Source organism: Lagenorhynchus albirostris, chromosome 11 (genome assembly GCF_949774975.1).
Source record: "Lagenorhynchus albirostris chromosome 11, mLagAlb1.1, whole genome shotgun sequence".
Classification (NCBI taxonomy): domain Eukaryota; kingdom Metazoa; phylum Chordata; class Mammalia; order Artiodactyla; family Delphinidae; genus Lagenorhynchus; species Lagenorhynchus albirostris.
Genome location: NC_083105.1, coordinates 71,812,630 through 71,826,874, shown reverse-complemented (window position 1 = coordinate 71,826,874; position 14,245 = coordinate 71,812,630). Strand labels below are relative to the sequence as shown.

The following is a 14,245-nucleotide window of genomic DNA, read 5'->3' as shown; positions in this document are numbered from 1 at the left end:
AAACATTGTCATAGGCACTGAGTATTCAGCAAGTAAGCATAAGCATAGGAATATTTATTATGGCATTTTTCATAGTAGCCAAACATTGGAAAGAATGTAAATGTCTATCAACAGGAGAGTGAATAAATTGGCTATATTCATACAATGGAAATGCTATGTAGCAGTTAAAATAAATGAATAAGATGTATTTATCAACATGAAGAATAAATCTAAAAAAATTGTTACATGAAAAAGCAAATTGAATATAGACATGTACGATATGATAATATTTATGTAATGCAAAACAGTAATATGTATTACCTGTGGATGCATACATCATAAAAGTACAAAAGCATGTATTGAAATAACACCAAATTCAAGGTAGAAATCTCTGTGGAGAGGTCCCTAATCTCTTAAGATCATATGATCAAAGAATACTTTTATTAAGTAACATCCATAATTATTCCATAGAATACTCTTTACAAGATGGTGTTATAGAAAATTTTTATTTTTATATTATATTGTGGATTAGTAAAATATTCCAAAATGTTTTGTTAGACTTACTTCAGAGTAATTTGAATTAATCTATAATGTATGTCCCATAATATCACACATAATTTGAAATGAATATTCTAATGATTTCTACTTTGTACAGATGTTGGACAGATGAATTTATACTTAGGCACTTTTGTGGCTTTCAGGTTAAAAGAGTCTTATAATTATGGTGTATTGTTTTAATGTTTTGTGGTAGTATTAATTTATTTTAAAAGTAGAATTATTTTATTGTCAGTGTGAGAATGGAAATTAAATTATGTGACAGATCATTGGTAGCTGCTCTTATTGTAGAATCTAATGGAAATCTAGTTAAAGTTATTAAAATGTCCATTATCTCACTTTCATTTTCTCTTAGCTGCTATGCCTTTTTTGCCTTCTTCCATGACAAGCCTAAAATTATCTCAAAACAGATTTACATGTGTTCCAGAAGCAATTTTAAATCTTCCACAGTAAGTTTATTATTTTAACTTTAAAAACCACACGAGGTGGAACAGAACCTTCAGAAATATGGTTTTAACTTAGACATATAAATGTAATTGATTTCTAAACCTACTAAACTTAATGTTTTAAAATCTATGAATGTTTGACTTTTAATATTAGACAAAAGATGTGAATTGTTATTTGGACTTTTCAACTTTTATATTAATTTAATGTGCTGTTGTGTAGAAACAATTTAATAGTAATTAACTGTTGCATTATTATAATCAAATGAGATTGTACTGGCTATCACTTTAACTTTTAAAATTTCACTTGCTTTGGGGATTATGTTGCTAAAACACTATTAACTTTGAAATTATACTTGTTATGTTCGAGTGACATTTTTGGTGAAGAATAGGATAATTTATGTCGTTCCAAGTATTTGGGGATATTTTTGGTTAATTTCATTAAAAATAAAAGCTTCCTATTAAAATCCAGGCATTAATTAGATTTCAAATGTGTTGTAATCTTAAATAACTATTCTAGTAGTGTTATTTATTATAAATAAAATCCATCAAGGTACATGTGCAAATATATACATATACAGGCAAATAATACTTAGTTATAATTTAGCCATGGAAGGTGTGAGACAGATGAATAATAGTTAATTTAAGTCTAGGTTTAGAATGTGTCAGACACTGTAGTTTACTGCTTAACAGTGGATCATCTTTTTAATCTTCCTAATAATCCTATGAAATACTTACTGTTATCATCTCCACTTTATAATGAGAACTCTATTTCATAAGAGAGAGAAAGTAACTTGCCCGAAGTCACAGTTCTTAAACACTGATGGTTTGATTTCAGACTCTTAATTCTGACATACAGGCATCTATAGAATACAGGTGGGCGGTCCTATATTTTAAACATAACTTATTCTTGAAAATGTGTTTGGAAGCCACCTATTTATAAAAGCTCATTAGAGGCCTTCCCTGGTGGCGCAGTGGTTGAGAGTCCGCCTGCCGATGCAGGGTTCGTGCCCCGGTCTGGGAAGATCCCACATGCCGCGGAGCCTGCGCTTTCGGAGCCTGTGCTCCGCAACGGGAGAGGCCACAACAGTGAGAGGCCCGCGTACCGCAAAAAAAAAAAAAAAAGATTATTAGAAGATGCATGTCATAAGAAAGCTTTCTTCCCAGAGAACTAAAAATATTATGCAGTCCCTAATTACACTATACCTTTAGACACCATCTTCAGGTATACATTTTAGTGTTTTATATGTATTTTTTAAATTTATTCTTTTGTTTCACAAATGAGCATGTGGTTGGCCAGCTTCAGTCTCCAAGCTTAGTCTAAAAGCTAAGAGACACTGCCTTTGAACAACCTGATGATTCTCAACTTTGTCTCAGTTGCATTGTTTGTTAGACATACATGTCTTATCTTTAATATAGTCAAATTAATTTTCTTGTTTTCAACATTTTTATAAGGTAACTAGGGCAAAATCTATATCATTTAAAAATTAGAGCAATAATGTTGCTCTGCAGATCTGAATCTTGGTCTAGCAGGCAGTACAGCTATTTGAGCTTAGAATTAATTCATAATACTTCAAATATGCTGGATGAAAGGGATCAGTATACAGTAGTAAAAGTCCAGGCAACCTTTTACATAGTCAAATATACCACAATTGTTGACTATCTTTATTCTTCCTACACATGTACATTTACATGTGACATGTGTTTTTCTGCTATTTCCTGCAAATTTTGGGTAGCTATTCCTGCCTGAAAGCAACAAATTTACATTGAGGGCCTGCTGTATACAAGACATCATGCTCAATGTTATGATATTTTTCACACTGAGGCTGGCTGCTAAAATGATAGTAAACTTAAGGACCCAACCTCTGAAGAATCCCTCCAGGTATGAGTGAAATTGAACAGAGAAATGGAGGCTACATATTTGTAAATCTTGTATAGAAGGCAGGAATCTTAATGACTGGTTTTGCCTTTGTTAATTATGATTTCTCATGCATCATAAGTGTTTGTAAAACACTTGGTCTTTCCTTATGGTTGACATTTTTATGTTTCTGAAGTAGGGAAATTAGGCCTCAATTTTGTTTTTATTGGTCCTTTTTAAAATGTTCCTGTTGAGACATGCCTTTTTTTTCTAGCCTGTATATACCTTTATGTACACAAAAAAACACGTATGTACTCATATATAAATAATGTTAGTTTTAAAGTTATACCTTATTCTCACTCTGGTGAAAATTACTTGTGATGTTATTTCATGTATTTTGGAAACACTCATTTGATTTTTATCTGGACATTGTATTGTTTCAGCCTGCGGTCCTTAGATATGAGCAACAATGATATTCAATATCTACCAGGTCCTGTGCACTGGAGATCTTTGAACTTAAGGGAACTCTTGTTTAGTCATAATCAGATCAGTATCTTGGACTTGAGTGAAAAAGCATGTGCATGGTCTAGAGTAGAGAAACTACATCTTTCTCATAATAAACTGAAAGAGGTAAGAGGTCATCTTTATTTGTTTAGAATTATTTCCAGTTTGAAAATATGCTTTTATAATTTGCATTATCACAAATGATCATTTCAAAATCTGTTATTTGATATTGCTTACTTTTTGAATAAGATCTAATCCTACCCTGAGGTAAATGGGTATATTAACAATGCTTAATTTCCTTAAAAAATCACTTTTTGTGCTCTATTTTATTTTGAATATTTATATATATATATTTAATTATGAATGTGTGTAATGCTTTAAGTGTGACAATTTATCACAAAATCGCTAATCTGTTAACAGACTCTCAGACACGCTGTATTTCTCAAGTTGTCTCCGGGCCATATATAGCCTGTGTTTTTCAGCTGACATTCTTTTCCACATTCTTAAATTTCTGCATTCACCCAAATGGACAGGTCTCTGTTATAAATCTGAAATTTATTATCCACTCGTCCCAGAAAATTTTTTTTTTTTTTTGCTAGGTTCAAGTCTGTTGCCTATAAAAGCCAAAAAAAACAGTAAAGTGTCTGAAACCATGAGGTTCAGAATAACTCTTAATATTTTGGAATACCTGACTTTTTTTGCAGCAAATTACTGTTTGCTATTATAGAAGTAATGAATATTGCTTAAAAATTTGGAACAGAAAGAAATTCCAATATTTATGCCACTTAAGGTATAAACATTTAGTTGTATTTTAAGAACAGTAAGTTGTACATACGTCTGTGATGATTAGATGTTTAGTTTTACTGAAAAACACAGTGTGAGGGAATAGACTGAAGCCACAGATGATTGGTTTTGGATACATAAAAAGAACTTCTTTACTTTCAGTGTTGTGAAGTGATGAAATATGTTAAGGAGGCAGAATGGGTTTTTAAAGATTATAAATAAATGACATAGATTGGAGTAAGTCCTTTATATGTATGTTTTCAAACATTTATAATGAAAACTATGACAAACCTTTGGAAAGTTTTAGAACTCCGTTGAGAGGCTGTGCAAGGTGCTGATGGGATCTCTGAGCCTCTCTTGTTTCATATTAGCATCTTGTGTTTTGGCAGCACATATTTCTTTCTTCCCACCAACAGGATTTGCCCTTTTTTATTTCATTAAGATTCCTCCTGAGATTGGCTGTCTTGAAAATCTGACATCTCTTGATGTTAGTTACAACTTGGAGCTGAGATCCTTTCCCAATGAAATGGGGAAATTAAGCAAAATATGGGATCTTCCTTTGGATGAACTGCATCTTAATTTTGATTTTAAACACATAGGATGTAAAGCCAAAGACATCATAAGGTTAGATAATTTTATTTTCATTTGTTTTTATTAAATTTGTTTCAGATATCCTTTCTTTGTGACTTTGTTGGATATATAGTTACAATTTAAGAAAAAAATATATAGTACCATCAAACGTTTATTTGTCATTTGCCCTTTATTTAATAAACGGGGTTGTTTGGTGCCACTGCAGAGTTTTTCATTTCCTCCTAGCCAAGTTAAGGTTGACAGAATGGCTTCTCCTTATCATGCTTTTCAGTAGAAAGGGACTCTAAAAGGAAATTATTACTATTTGGTCTCTTGTTACCAGTTATACAATCTAAAGAAATAAAGCATAGTATTATAACTTCTCAAGCTGCATTTCATATAGCAAATAGTTATTGTATGTCTATTATATCTTAAAGCATTATAGTTACTTAAATGATATAAAATTACATCAATTTTGCTTAGGAAGCTGATAACCTACTCAACTTGATCATCTTTGAAACCACCAAAACTTCCACGTATCACTGTTTCTGGTTTTATATTTTATGAACTTCAAATATCTTTAATAATGAACTTTATTCTACTCTTTGTTACTGTTTGAGCACATTAATTACTCTTTGAGCACATTAGTCTTATTGTTACTGTTTGAGCACATTACTCTTATTGTTACCTACCTGTAAAATCATTTATTTTTATTTCCACAAAACTACTGCTATCCATATTTATCTTACAGTTTTCAGCTCAGTTATCACCTCTTAATGTATCCTTGACTTGCCTATAATGTCCACTAAGTCAAGGACCATGGCTACATTTACTTACTATTTCATTCTTGGCACCAAACACGGAGTCTGGCATACAATTAATAATTGTTGCATTACGAGTGAACTACAGTTACCTAAATCTCTTCTTTAAAGTTTCTTAACTTATATTTAGCTTTTTGTCTCTTTTTATGAACAAAGATTTGGTTTTTTTCGTTCTCCTGAGTGTGATTTAATTTGAAAAAACAAAAAAGATCTTTTCACCAACTATGCTAAATAAACGTGACTAGCCCGCACCCTACACAATTATTTCCCATGATTTTCCTTCCTGAAACTGGAAAAGATGTTCATATAAAAATTTATTCAATTCTTACTAAACATTTAGTAGAACTGGTTTTCGATGTGTTATGCTATATTATCAAGCTACTATATAACTAAATATTTTTAAACATATTTAACATTTTTAGAGAGAACATAGACCTGGAGTAATTTAGAAATTGTAGTCCTCATTTGCTTTTTTAAAGAATGACAAAAAATGAATTCTTAATAAATAGACATTTGGACCATTGATTTTCTTGTTTATTGGTGATGAAAACAGAACATAAGCTGTATGTGAGAAAATGACTGATTTCAATAACAGCAGGTACAAGATCTGATCTGCCAGATCTTGTTTTCTAGAGCATCAAATAATTCAAGAAAATAATGATGCTTTTTGCTCAGATCATCAGGAATGTTGGACAGATTCCTATTAGTTATGAGAACTAATCAGTCAATATTCCCTAAGATTCACTTATGATTCAGTTTATTTTTCTAATTTTAAACTGTGGCAACATTTTAACATAGTTAAAATATATCTTTCTATATCCATTTTATTTTTGAGAACATTTAAATGTATTATTAATTTAAAGGTGGTATTGCTAGCCACCTGCAGCACTTCTAGTTAGTTTCAATTATTTTCATATTAAGACTTAGGAACAGCAACATATTATCTGCTGATAGTATAATCATTTATATGTATCAATTTATAATTTAACCAATATGTTCTCCCTTTCCATTTACATTATGTATATGCATGTATGATATATATGAATATATACATTATGTATACCATACATGAATATATGTACGCATACACATGTATAATGTACCAAATACGACCTCACTATCAAAGTTTAGTATAGCAGTATGCTTATATACTCTACCTTGATTGTTTATCCTATGAGCTTTGTAAAATTTTATACTTTGGGCTTCCCCGGTGGCGCAGTGGTTGAGAGTCCGCCTGCCGATGCAGGGGACACGGGTTCGTGCCCCGGTCCGGAAGGGTCCCATGTGCCGCGGAGCGGCTGGGCCCGTGAGCCATGGCCGCTGAGCCTGCGTGTCTGGAGCCTGTGCTCCGCAACAGGAGAGGCCACAACAGTGAGGCCTGCATACTGAAAAAAAAAAAAAATTATACTTTATAATTTTTAGGGTTTTATTTGTGTTATTTAAAGAAATTATGTGTGTGTATAAAATTCTAATGAGTATTACAAACATATTTTGAAATTTTGATTATTTCTGGTGATAGAATATCATTATATTTGATAATGCTGCCGATCATTATCAACTACACCAACATACTAACAAAATATATGCATTAATAGTGCCTTGAAAGACACATGCATTATTAGTTACATGAGCTATGCACTCTTTTGCATACTGTATTTTAGAACAGTTTGATATTTGAAAGAATTCAGTGCATAAGAATTCACCTATATCATAAGTACACTGCTAAGCAGTTTATTTTATTTTTGTTTTTCAAATACCAGGTTTCTTCAACAGCGGTTAAAAAAAGCTGTGCCCTATAACCGAATGAAACTTATGATTGTGGGAAATACCGGGAGTGGTAAGACCACCTTGTTGCAGCAATTAATGAAAATCAAGAAATCAGATCTTGGGATGCAAGGTGCCACAGTTGGCATAGACGTGAAAGACTGGCCCATCCAAATAAGAGGCAAAGGGAAGAAAGACCTTATTCTAAATGTGTGGGATTTTGCAGGTATTTATTTTGCTAGAATTTTTTATTCACACATCTTTTTAAAACAGGGACTTAAAAACTGAATTTTCTCTTCCAATACTGCAAAGAGACCTGGTGGATCCTATGGAATTATTCCAAAGCCACTTATTTCTCCTAATTCTACCCTTGCCACCAGAATGGAGAAGCCATGGAAGGAAATGTTAGGAACCAGTACATGCCAGCTGAAGCTAAGTAGCTGACACATGTGAAAAGTTGTCAGTCCCTAGTAAAAAGCCAGTGTAGCCATGTAACCATCATCTTTTTATAGTTTTTCTCTTTCCTTGTGTGATAAATAGTGGATAGTATCACTTAATTTTATTTTTGAAGAAGATGAAGAATTCTTGCCTATTTTCTGGAAGACTAAAAAATTCTTAATCTTTATTTAGGTTGTGAGGAATTCTACAGCACTCACCCCCACTTTATGACCCAACGAGCCCTGTATCTTGCTGTCTATGACCTCAGCAAAGGGCAAGCTGAAGTTGATGCCATGAAGCCTTGGCTCTTCAATATAAAGGTGATCTGTTCTAATCATTTGAAAATAGAAAATAATTCTTGGGTTTTTTTTGGTATGTAAGGTAATTTATTTGGGGCAAACAGGTGCTTCAAATAGTCTCTTCAAATAATTTTTTAAAAGAAAGAAGCACTAAAATTTTGAGTTGGGAAAGTAATTAAGTTGTGACATGAAAATAGTGTTTTCTATATTAGTGAGAGTTATAGAAACTGGAAACCCTTTTAAGCTATAAAAATTGAGAGTTTATAAGTTAAACTATTTTTGATATTATTTTGATATTATTTGATATTATTTGTTTTTTTTTTTTTTGACTGTGCCACGTAGCTGGCAGGATCTCAGTTCCCCGACCAGGGATTGAACCTGGGCCACATCAGTGAAAGCCTGAATCCTAACCATTAGGTGACCAGGGAATTCCCTGATATTATTTCTTAAGGGTAATATGAACTTCCCTAATTTAAAATAAACCATAGTGAAAAAAAGCAATCTGTGCATCACCAACTCTGTCTTCAGAGGCAATTTAGTGTGAAGTCCTTCAGATCTTACAGTTTTAAATGGTCCCAGATTAATAGTATATTTGGAATTTTGCAATTTTTCCAATTTGTCCCTTGCTGTCATATTGTCAGCTATTAATTTATGTATATATGGTTTTAAATATATATGACTTTTTAGAATTGAGACCAAAGTAAGAGTGAATGGTCTTTGAATGATGCTCCAGTGGGCTCTTCTGTGAGGCAAGCCCTTGAAAAGATTTGTCAGGAAATTTCGGCTCCATCAAGCTTGTTTTGTCATTTTGGTAATTTTTTAAACTTCCTTTTTTTGATTTTATTATAGCTAGCCAAAGTGAGAAAATACTATAGTCGCAGTAATATTTGCTTTAGTGACTTTTTTCATTGTAGACTCCACACTGAATGACTTTAATATGAATTAAGGAGATTGAATTTACAGGTAAGGAAGAGAAAATATAAAACAAATTGTATCACTCTGAAATAATTTGGGGGTTATTAAATACTATTTTATTTAGAAGACCAAAGCACACTTAGAGAATAACCCATTTTAAGGCACGGAAAAAGCAAAAGAAAAATATACTATTACTGTTACATAGGCCACCTGAAAGAAAAGTGATAATAATTGGATAAGAAGGGGCATAAAATTGACTTTTAAAATTTCGTAAGGGTAAGTTTTTTCTTAGGTTTAAGGAAGGAAAGGAAGTTGTTATTTTCTTCTTAGAAGTCTTGATTTCTCATTTCCACTCAAGTGAATTTCATAGAAAGTGAATGTCAGTGGAAATGTAAGCAGTCTTGATTTAAAAAAAAAAAACACAAAAGTATTTTGTATCTTTCCCCATAGGCTCGTGCTTCTTCGTCCCCTGTGATTCTTGTTGGGACACATTTGGATGTTTCTGATGAGAAGCAGCGCAAAGCCTGTATCAGTAAAATCACCAAGGAGCTCTTGAACAAACGAGGGTTTCCTGCAATACGGGATTACCACTTTGTAAATGCCACTGAGGAATCCGATGCTTTGGCAAAACTTCGGAAAACCATCATAAATGAGAGCCTCAATTTCAAGGTAACATGGTTCATTGCCGACTTTAGGTAGTAGATAAATATGATTTATTAATTCTCATGTTGTGCAACTGCTAAGAAATGTCAAAAGTCTTGAGAAGAGAGCAGCTATCTTAAAATTGTGGGTGTTTTTCAGAGCTGTTAACATTATTAAAGTACTTTCAATTTTAAAACTATTTATGCTATACTTTATTTCAAACTCATAGAAGTGGGAATAAAAATAATTTGAGGATACTGAGAGAAACTAAGAGGATATCTGAGAGGCTGAGAGAATATTCCTGAGAGAATCTGGGGACATGTTTCTGATGCCCTTTCTCTCCCAACTTCCTGTAGTGGTGATTGAATCCAAAGGATAAAGATGAATGTTGGGGTCTTGGGGTTATCTTTCTTATATTTTCCATCTGCTCCTTTCTTTTTGAGTTCTTATTTTATGCTCTCCTTGATTTTCTTTGTTGTTCCTTCATGTCTCTTGTCACTGTGATCTCCCTTCCAAATATTTTTTTTCTCAAGATTGGGAGAAGTTTCTTTCATCTGATAATCAGGGTCACTAATTTGGTTTTCATCAATGTCTAAGCAATTTTTAGTTCATACAAACTGGGTTTTTTCATTTTGGGAATTATGTTTTTGATTTCAAAGTTTTCTTCTGGTAAGACAAATGTAATTCATAGAGTTCATAAAACACAAATAAATTGGTTAACAGTGAGAACACTTGTTATTAATACTTGCAAGAGAAAGAAATTTTACCTGGGTTCTACAGACAGCATGGTATGAACTGTACTGAAAAACACCCTGAATAGTTCAATATAACAACACAATGGTGAATTTCACTGTTAGTCTCTGTTCGTTTAGCTCATTAGCACTAATGATCAAGGCCATGGCTTATAACAAGGGTCCTGTTTTGCCTGGACAGTCCCAGCATAATTATTAATTGTGTCCCACTATATTCTCAGAAGCATTCCAGTTTGGATGATAAATTATATGGTCACCTTGGTTATAATGTGTTGGCTAGTTAGCTTAGTTCTTTTCCATTTCCACAGATTATGTTCCTATCCAAAACCTAATGAGCCATTTATAAACTGGTCTTTGTGGTGCCCAGGGAGAGAATTTGCACATTTGTATCTTTTCATTTATCCCAGTCACTAAAAGCTTTTACAGATGGTGGATCAGTGACATTTTATATAAGAAGAATGAAATATCATTTATTTGTAGATTTTCTTACTTTTTTTGTGGGACATATGACTAAAGAGTAATATGACTTTTAAGAAACAAATATGCAAAATTAATATATTCAATTAAATATTCTCTTTACCCAGGGAGTTTTCTTTTGAGACTATACCTGTGCTTACAGAACTTTGTTGTTATTTATAATATTTTAATATCTTCTCTTTTTATCATTGGTATCAGAGCATTTATCATATTTTAAAAAAGACTTCTTGGAGGATGAGTTTGTTTTGAGAAAGCCTGAATTTAGTTGAAGCAAAGTCTGGATAAGGTGGTTCATCAAGCTGGACTGGTATTGCTTTAGGCTAATAACAATTTATCACTATCAATCAATGAGACCAATTTTCTTTCTGCACTTGTACATGAACTCTGAAGGCAATACCAGATAAGGAAGTAAAACAAATGCTTTGAGAAATGGCAGTATTATTTGAAGAAAGGTATCTATTGCTAATGGATATGTCATTCTGGCATATTGGTTTGAAAATCTGTTTGATTGCTTTGCAGAATAGTGACTCAGATGACCCCAAAACAATAAACCTGCCAGAACTTGAATATTCTTTCCTCCCTGAGGTGCTTCAACCTGCATTCAAACAACAGCTTTTAATCTACTAGAAATCTTTTTTTGTTTGCCCTTTCATCTGTTTTTCATCTTTTCCTTTTATCTTGGCTCTTTTCTAATCTTTCCCTGTCTCACCCTTATTAACATGTGTCTGTGCAGACTTCAGAATAAAAGTTTTTTTGTTTTTGGCTGTTGGTGACCTGATAATAAAGCTTAAAACAAGGAGGACAAAACAGAATTCAGTGCCAACCATATCCCTCTCAATCTTGTCCAGCCCCTTAGCAGAGTGGGATCCTTTGCTGGCCCTGTAATCCAGCCCTGTAAAGTTCATCCTTTTGTTACTTGATTGCTTTCTGTGAGAACTCTTGTTTACTTTTATATGTAGGTTTCCCTTCTTGGGTTAAAACATAAATTTCAGTATGAATTTCTTTTTTATCTTAATTTATAAATGATGAAGAGAGAGAATATGAAAAGTGCAGGTTAGTGAAATTATATTTAATTTTCTGGTTCAAAGCGTGCATTGAAACAATCTTGAATGTTTGGAGGTAAATATGAAAGTAATGGTTACAGTTGCTGTAAATCAAGTTCTTTAAGATTCTAGTTAAAAGTAGAAAGAGCAAGTTAAAGTGTGTGTGTGCATGTGTGTAATAAAACCCAATTTCTATTTGTAATAAGTTGAAGAATTCAAGTAGAAATTATGTTAGTTATTGTCAGGTAAAAAGAATATACAAGAATATATTCATGGGTTGAGAAATGGGGAGAGTGTGCCACCTGGTGGTTCTCAAAGGTATTTTAGTTACTATTGTTAGGGTTGCATTTCTATTTAAAATTAGATTTTTAAGAAAAAAGTTTGGAAAAGATAATTACAGAAACTATCACTTTAAGGTCATTCTTTTAAAATTTTATTTTATGTGTCTCTTGATTAGTAGTCAGTTGTTAGATTCTAAGTGTAACAGACCCCAGATCATCCTCTCATATCAGAATCATTGGGGTTTAGATGATTTCTTATTTTTCCAAGTTCAAGTTTCCACGAAAAAGCATAGCTTGGGTGAGGAAATTTTATGTCTGTCTCCAGATTTCACTGTTGATATGTACATTCCACTAATACAACATTTTGCAAATAACAAGAACAAAATTTAGTTTTACCTTGGGTTGTGGATCACATTTTCATCTAATAAATAAGGTTCAAACGCTCTTACAATACTTGCTGACTTCTTATGCTAGAATATCTATTGCATATAAGTTTAATGTCTTAGAAAACAGAAAGTCCTTTATTTACAGTCAAAGATTTATCTTGGATTTTGCCATGGATTTTCTGAATAGCTAGCTAAATATTTCCATGTAATATTATTTGATAGTTCTTTCCAAATTGGCTTCTGTGTTCATATTTTTTCTTATTTTAAGATCATCTTATTTATTCCTCACAATTTAATTGGTTTTACATTACATTTTGATTTTATTAAAAAATACAGTTCTGAATGATTAGCATAGAATTTACCACCCACATGACAAATCGATGAATAAAATGGATTTTTACAGCTTGTCATTTGTAATTTCATAGATCCGAGATCAGCCTGTTGTTGGGCAGCTGATTCCAGACTGCTATGTAGAACTTGAGAAAATCATTTTATCAGAGCGTAAAAATGTGCCAGTTGAATTTCCTGTAATTGACCAGAAACGATTATTACAACTTGTGAAAGAACATCAGCTGCAGTTAGATGAAAATGAGCTTCCTCATGCAGTTCACTTCCTAAATGAATCAGGTTTGTTTATTGCATATTCTTTGAAAGCTCTGCTGTAGTAATTTGTGAAAATGCACCTGAACCTTGTATAGAACTTACATTTAAAATTTAACAGAATATTGACAAAATTCTTTAATAGGTAACTGATTTGTTTTTCTTTTTGAAAGATCATCATGAGCATTGATGTTGAATCATGTATTATGTCATAAGAGAAAAATTTAGAAATTATCTAAGGGCAGTAGTGGGAAAGGTCTCTGAGCAGGAGTTAAAACATGGGTTGTAGAACTTGACTGTACTATTCAGGACCTGTGAGACCCTATGTGGAGGCTATTTGTACACTGAAAAGAAGAATTATTATTGGGATGGTTTAACTTGGCACTTGGAGAATCAATGGTTGCCTGAGATAATACAGCTACTGAGTGGCAGATCTTGCTCTGTTGCATAACATGTTGTCAGCATGACCTCACAGATGAAAACTCTTGAACAGACTTTGGTGCTAATTGTGTACTTGATCAATATAACCTTGCTAGAAATGTGTGAGTTGATTTGTAGTGCTCGGATAAATGGTTGGGAAGTTGCTTTTGATCCCCAGATTCTGCTGTATGAAAAATAATCTTCATGTGGATTGAACCTGATCCATTCATTTCCTCATTGTTCTTAAACCAGTAGCTTCCTTTGATATTTTGTGTTTCTTACCTGTATTCGAAAATAAGATGTGTCTTTGTAGTATGTAATTAGAAAGCCAAAAATATTTATGAATTTCTATTTATTTCTAAATACATGCTCTTCAATGTATGGCTTTGTCTTAAATATGCTTAAATATGATCATTTTATATAGTTCAAAAGATAACTTTTTAAAATAACATTTGGGTTTCAGGGCTTGGGAGCTGGGTTGCCTGGGTTCGGGTCTCAGCTCTGCCACTGAAGTTTACTCATCTGTAAAATGAGGAGGTTGGACTAGATTCTCTCTAAAGCCCCTTGATATTTGCATATTCTAAATTCCATGTTTCACTCTTGATTTTTACTCCAGGGGTCCTCCTTCATTTTCAAGACCCAGCCTTGCAGTTAAGTGACTTATATTTTGTGGAACCCAAGTGGCTTTGTAAAGTCATGGCCCAGGTTGGTATAT

At 32.7% G+C, this 14,245-nt stretch overlaps 1 protein-coding gene across 1 annotated transcript in view; it reads left to right on the top strand.

The window, feature by feature from the left end:
* LRRK2 (leucine rich repeat kinase 2) overlaps positions 1-14,245 on the top strand; it is a 154,293-nt gene that overhangs the window by 87,112 nt on the left and 52,936 nt on the right. Inside the window, exons 26-33 of the mRNA XM_060166543.1 lie at positions 890-983; positions 3,279-3,465; positions 4,565-4,746; positions 7,274-7,503; positions 7,908-8,035; positions 9,380-9,598; positions 12,936-13,137; positions 14,147-14,235. Of these exons, the coding sequence (XP_060022526.1) occupies positions 890-983; positions 3,279-3,465; positions 4,565-4,746; positions 7,274-7,503; positions 7,908-8,035; positions 9,380-9,598; positions 12,936-13,137; positions 14,147-14,235 (1,331 nt within the window). The remainder of the gene's footprint in view (positions 1-889; positions 984-3,278; positions 3,466-4,564; positions 4,747-7,273; positions 7,504-7,907; positions 8,036-9,379; positions 9,599-12,935; positions 13,138-14,146; positions 14,236-14,245) is intronic.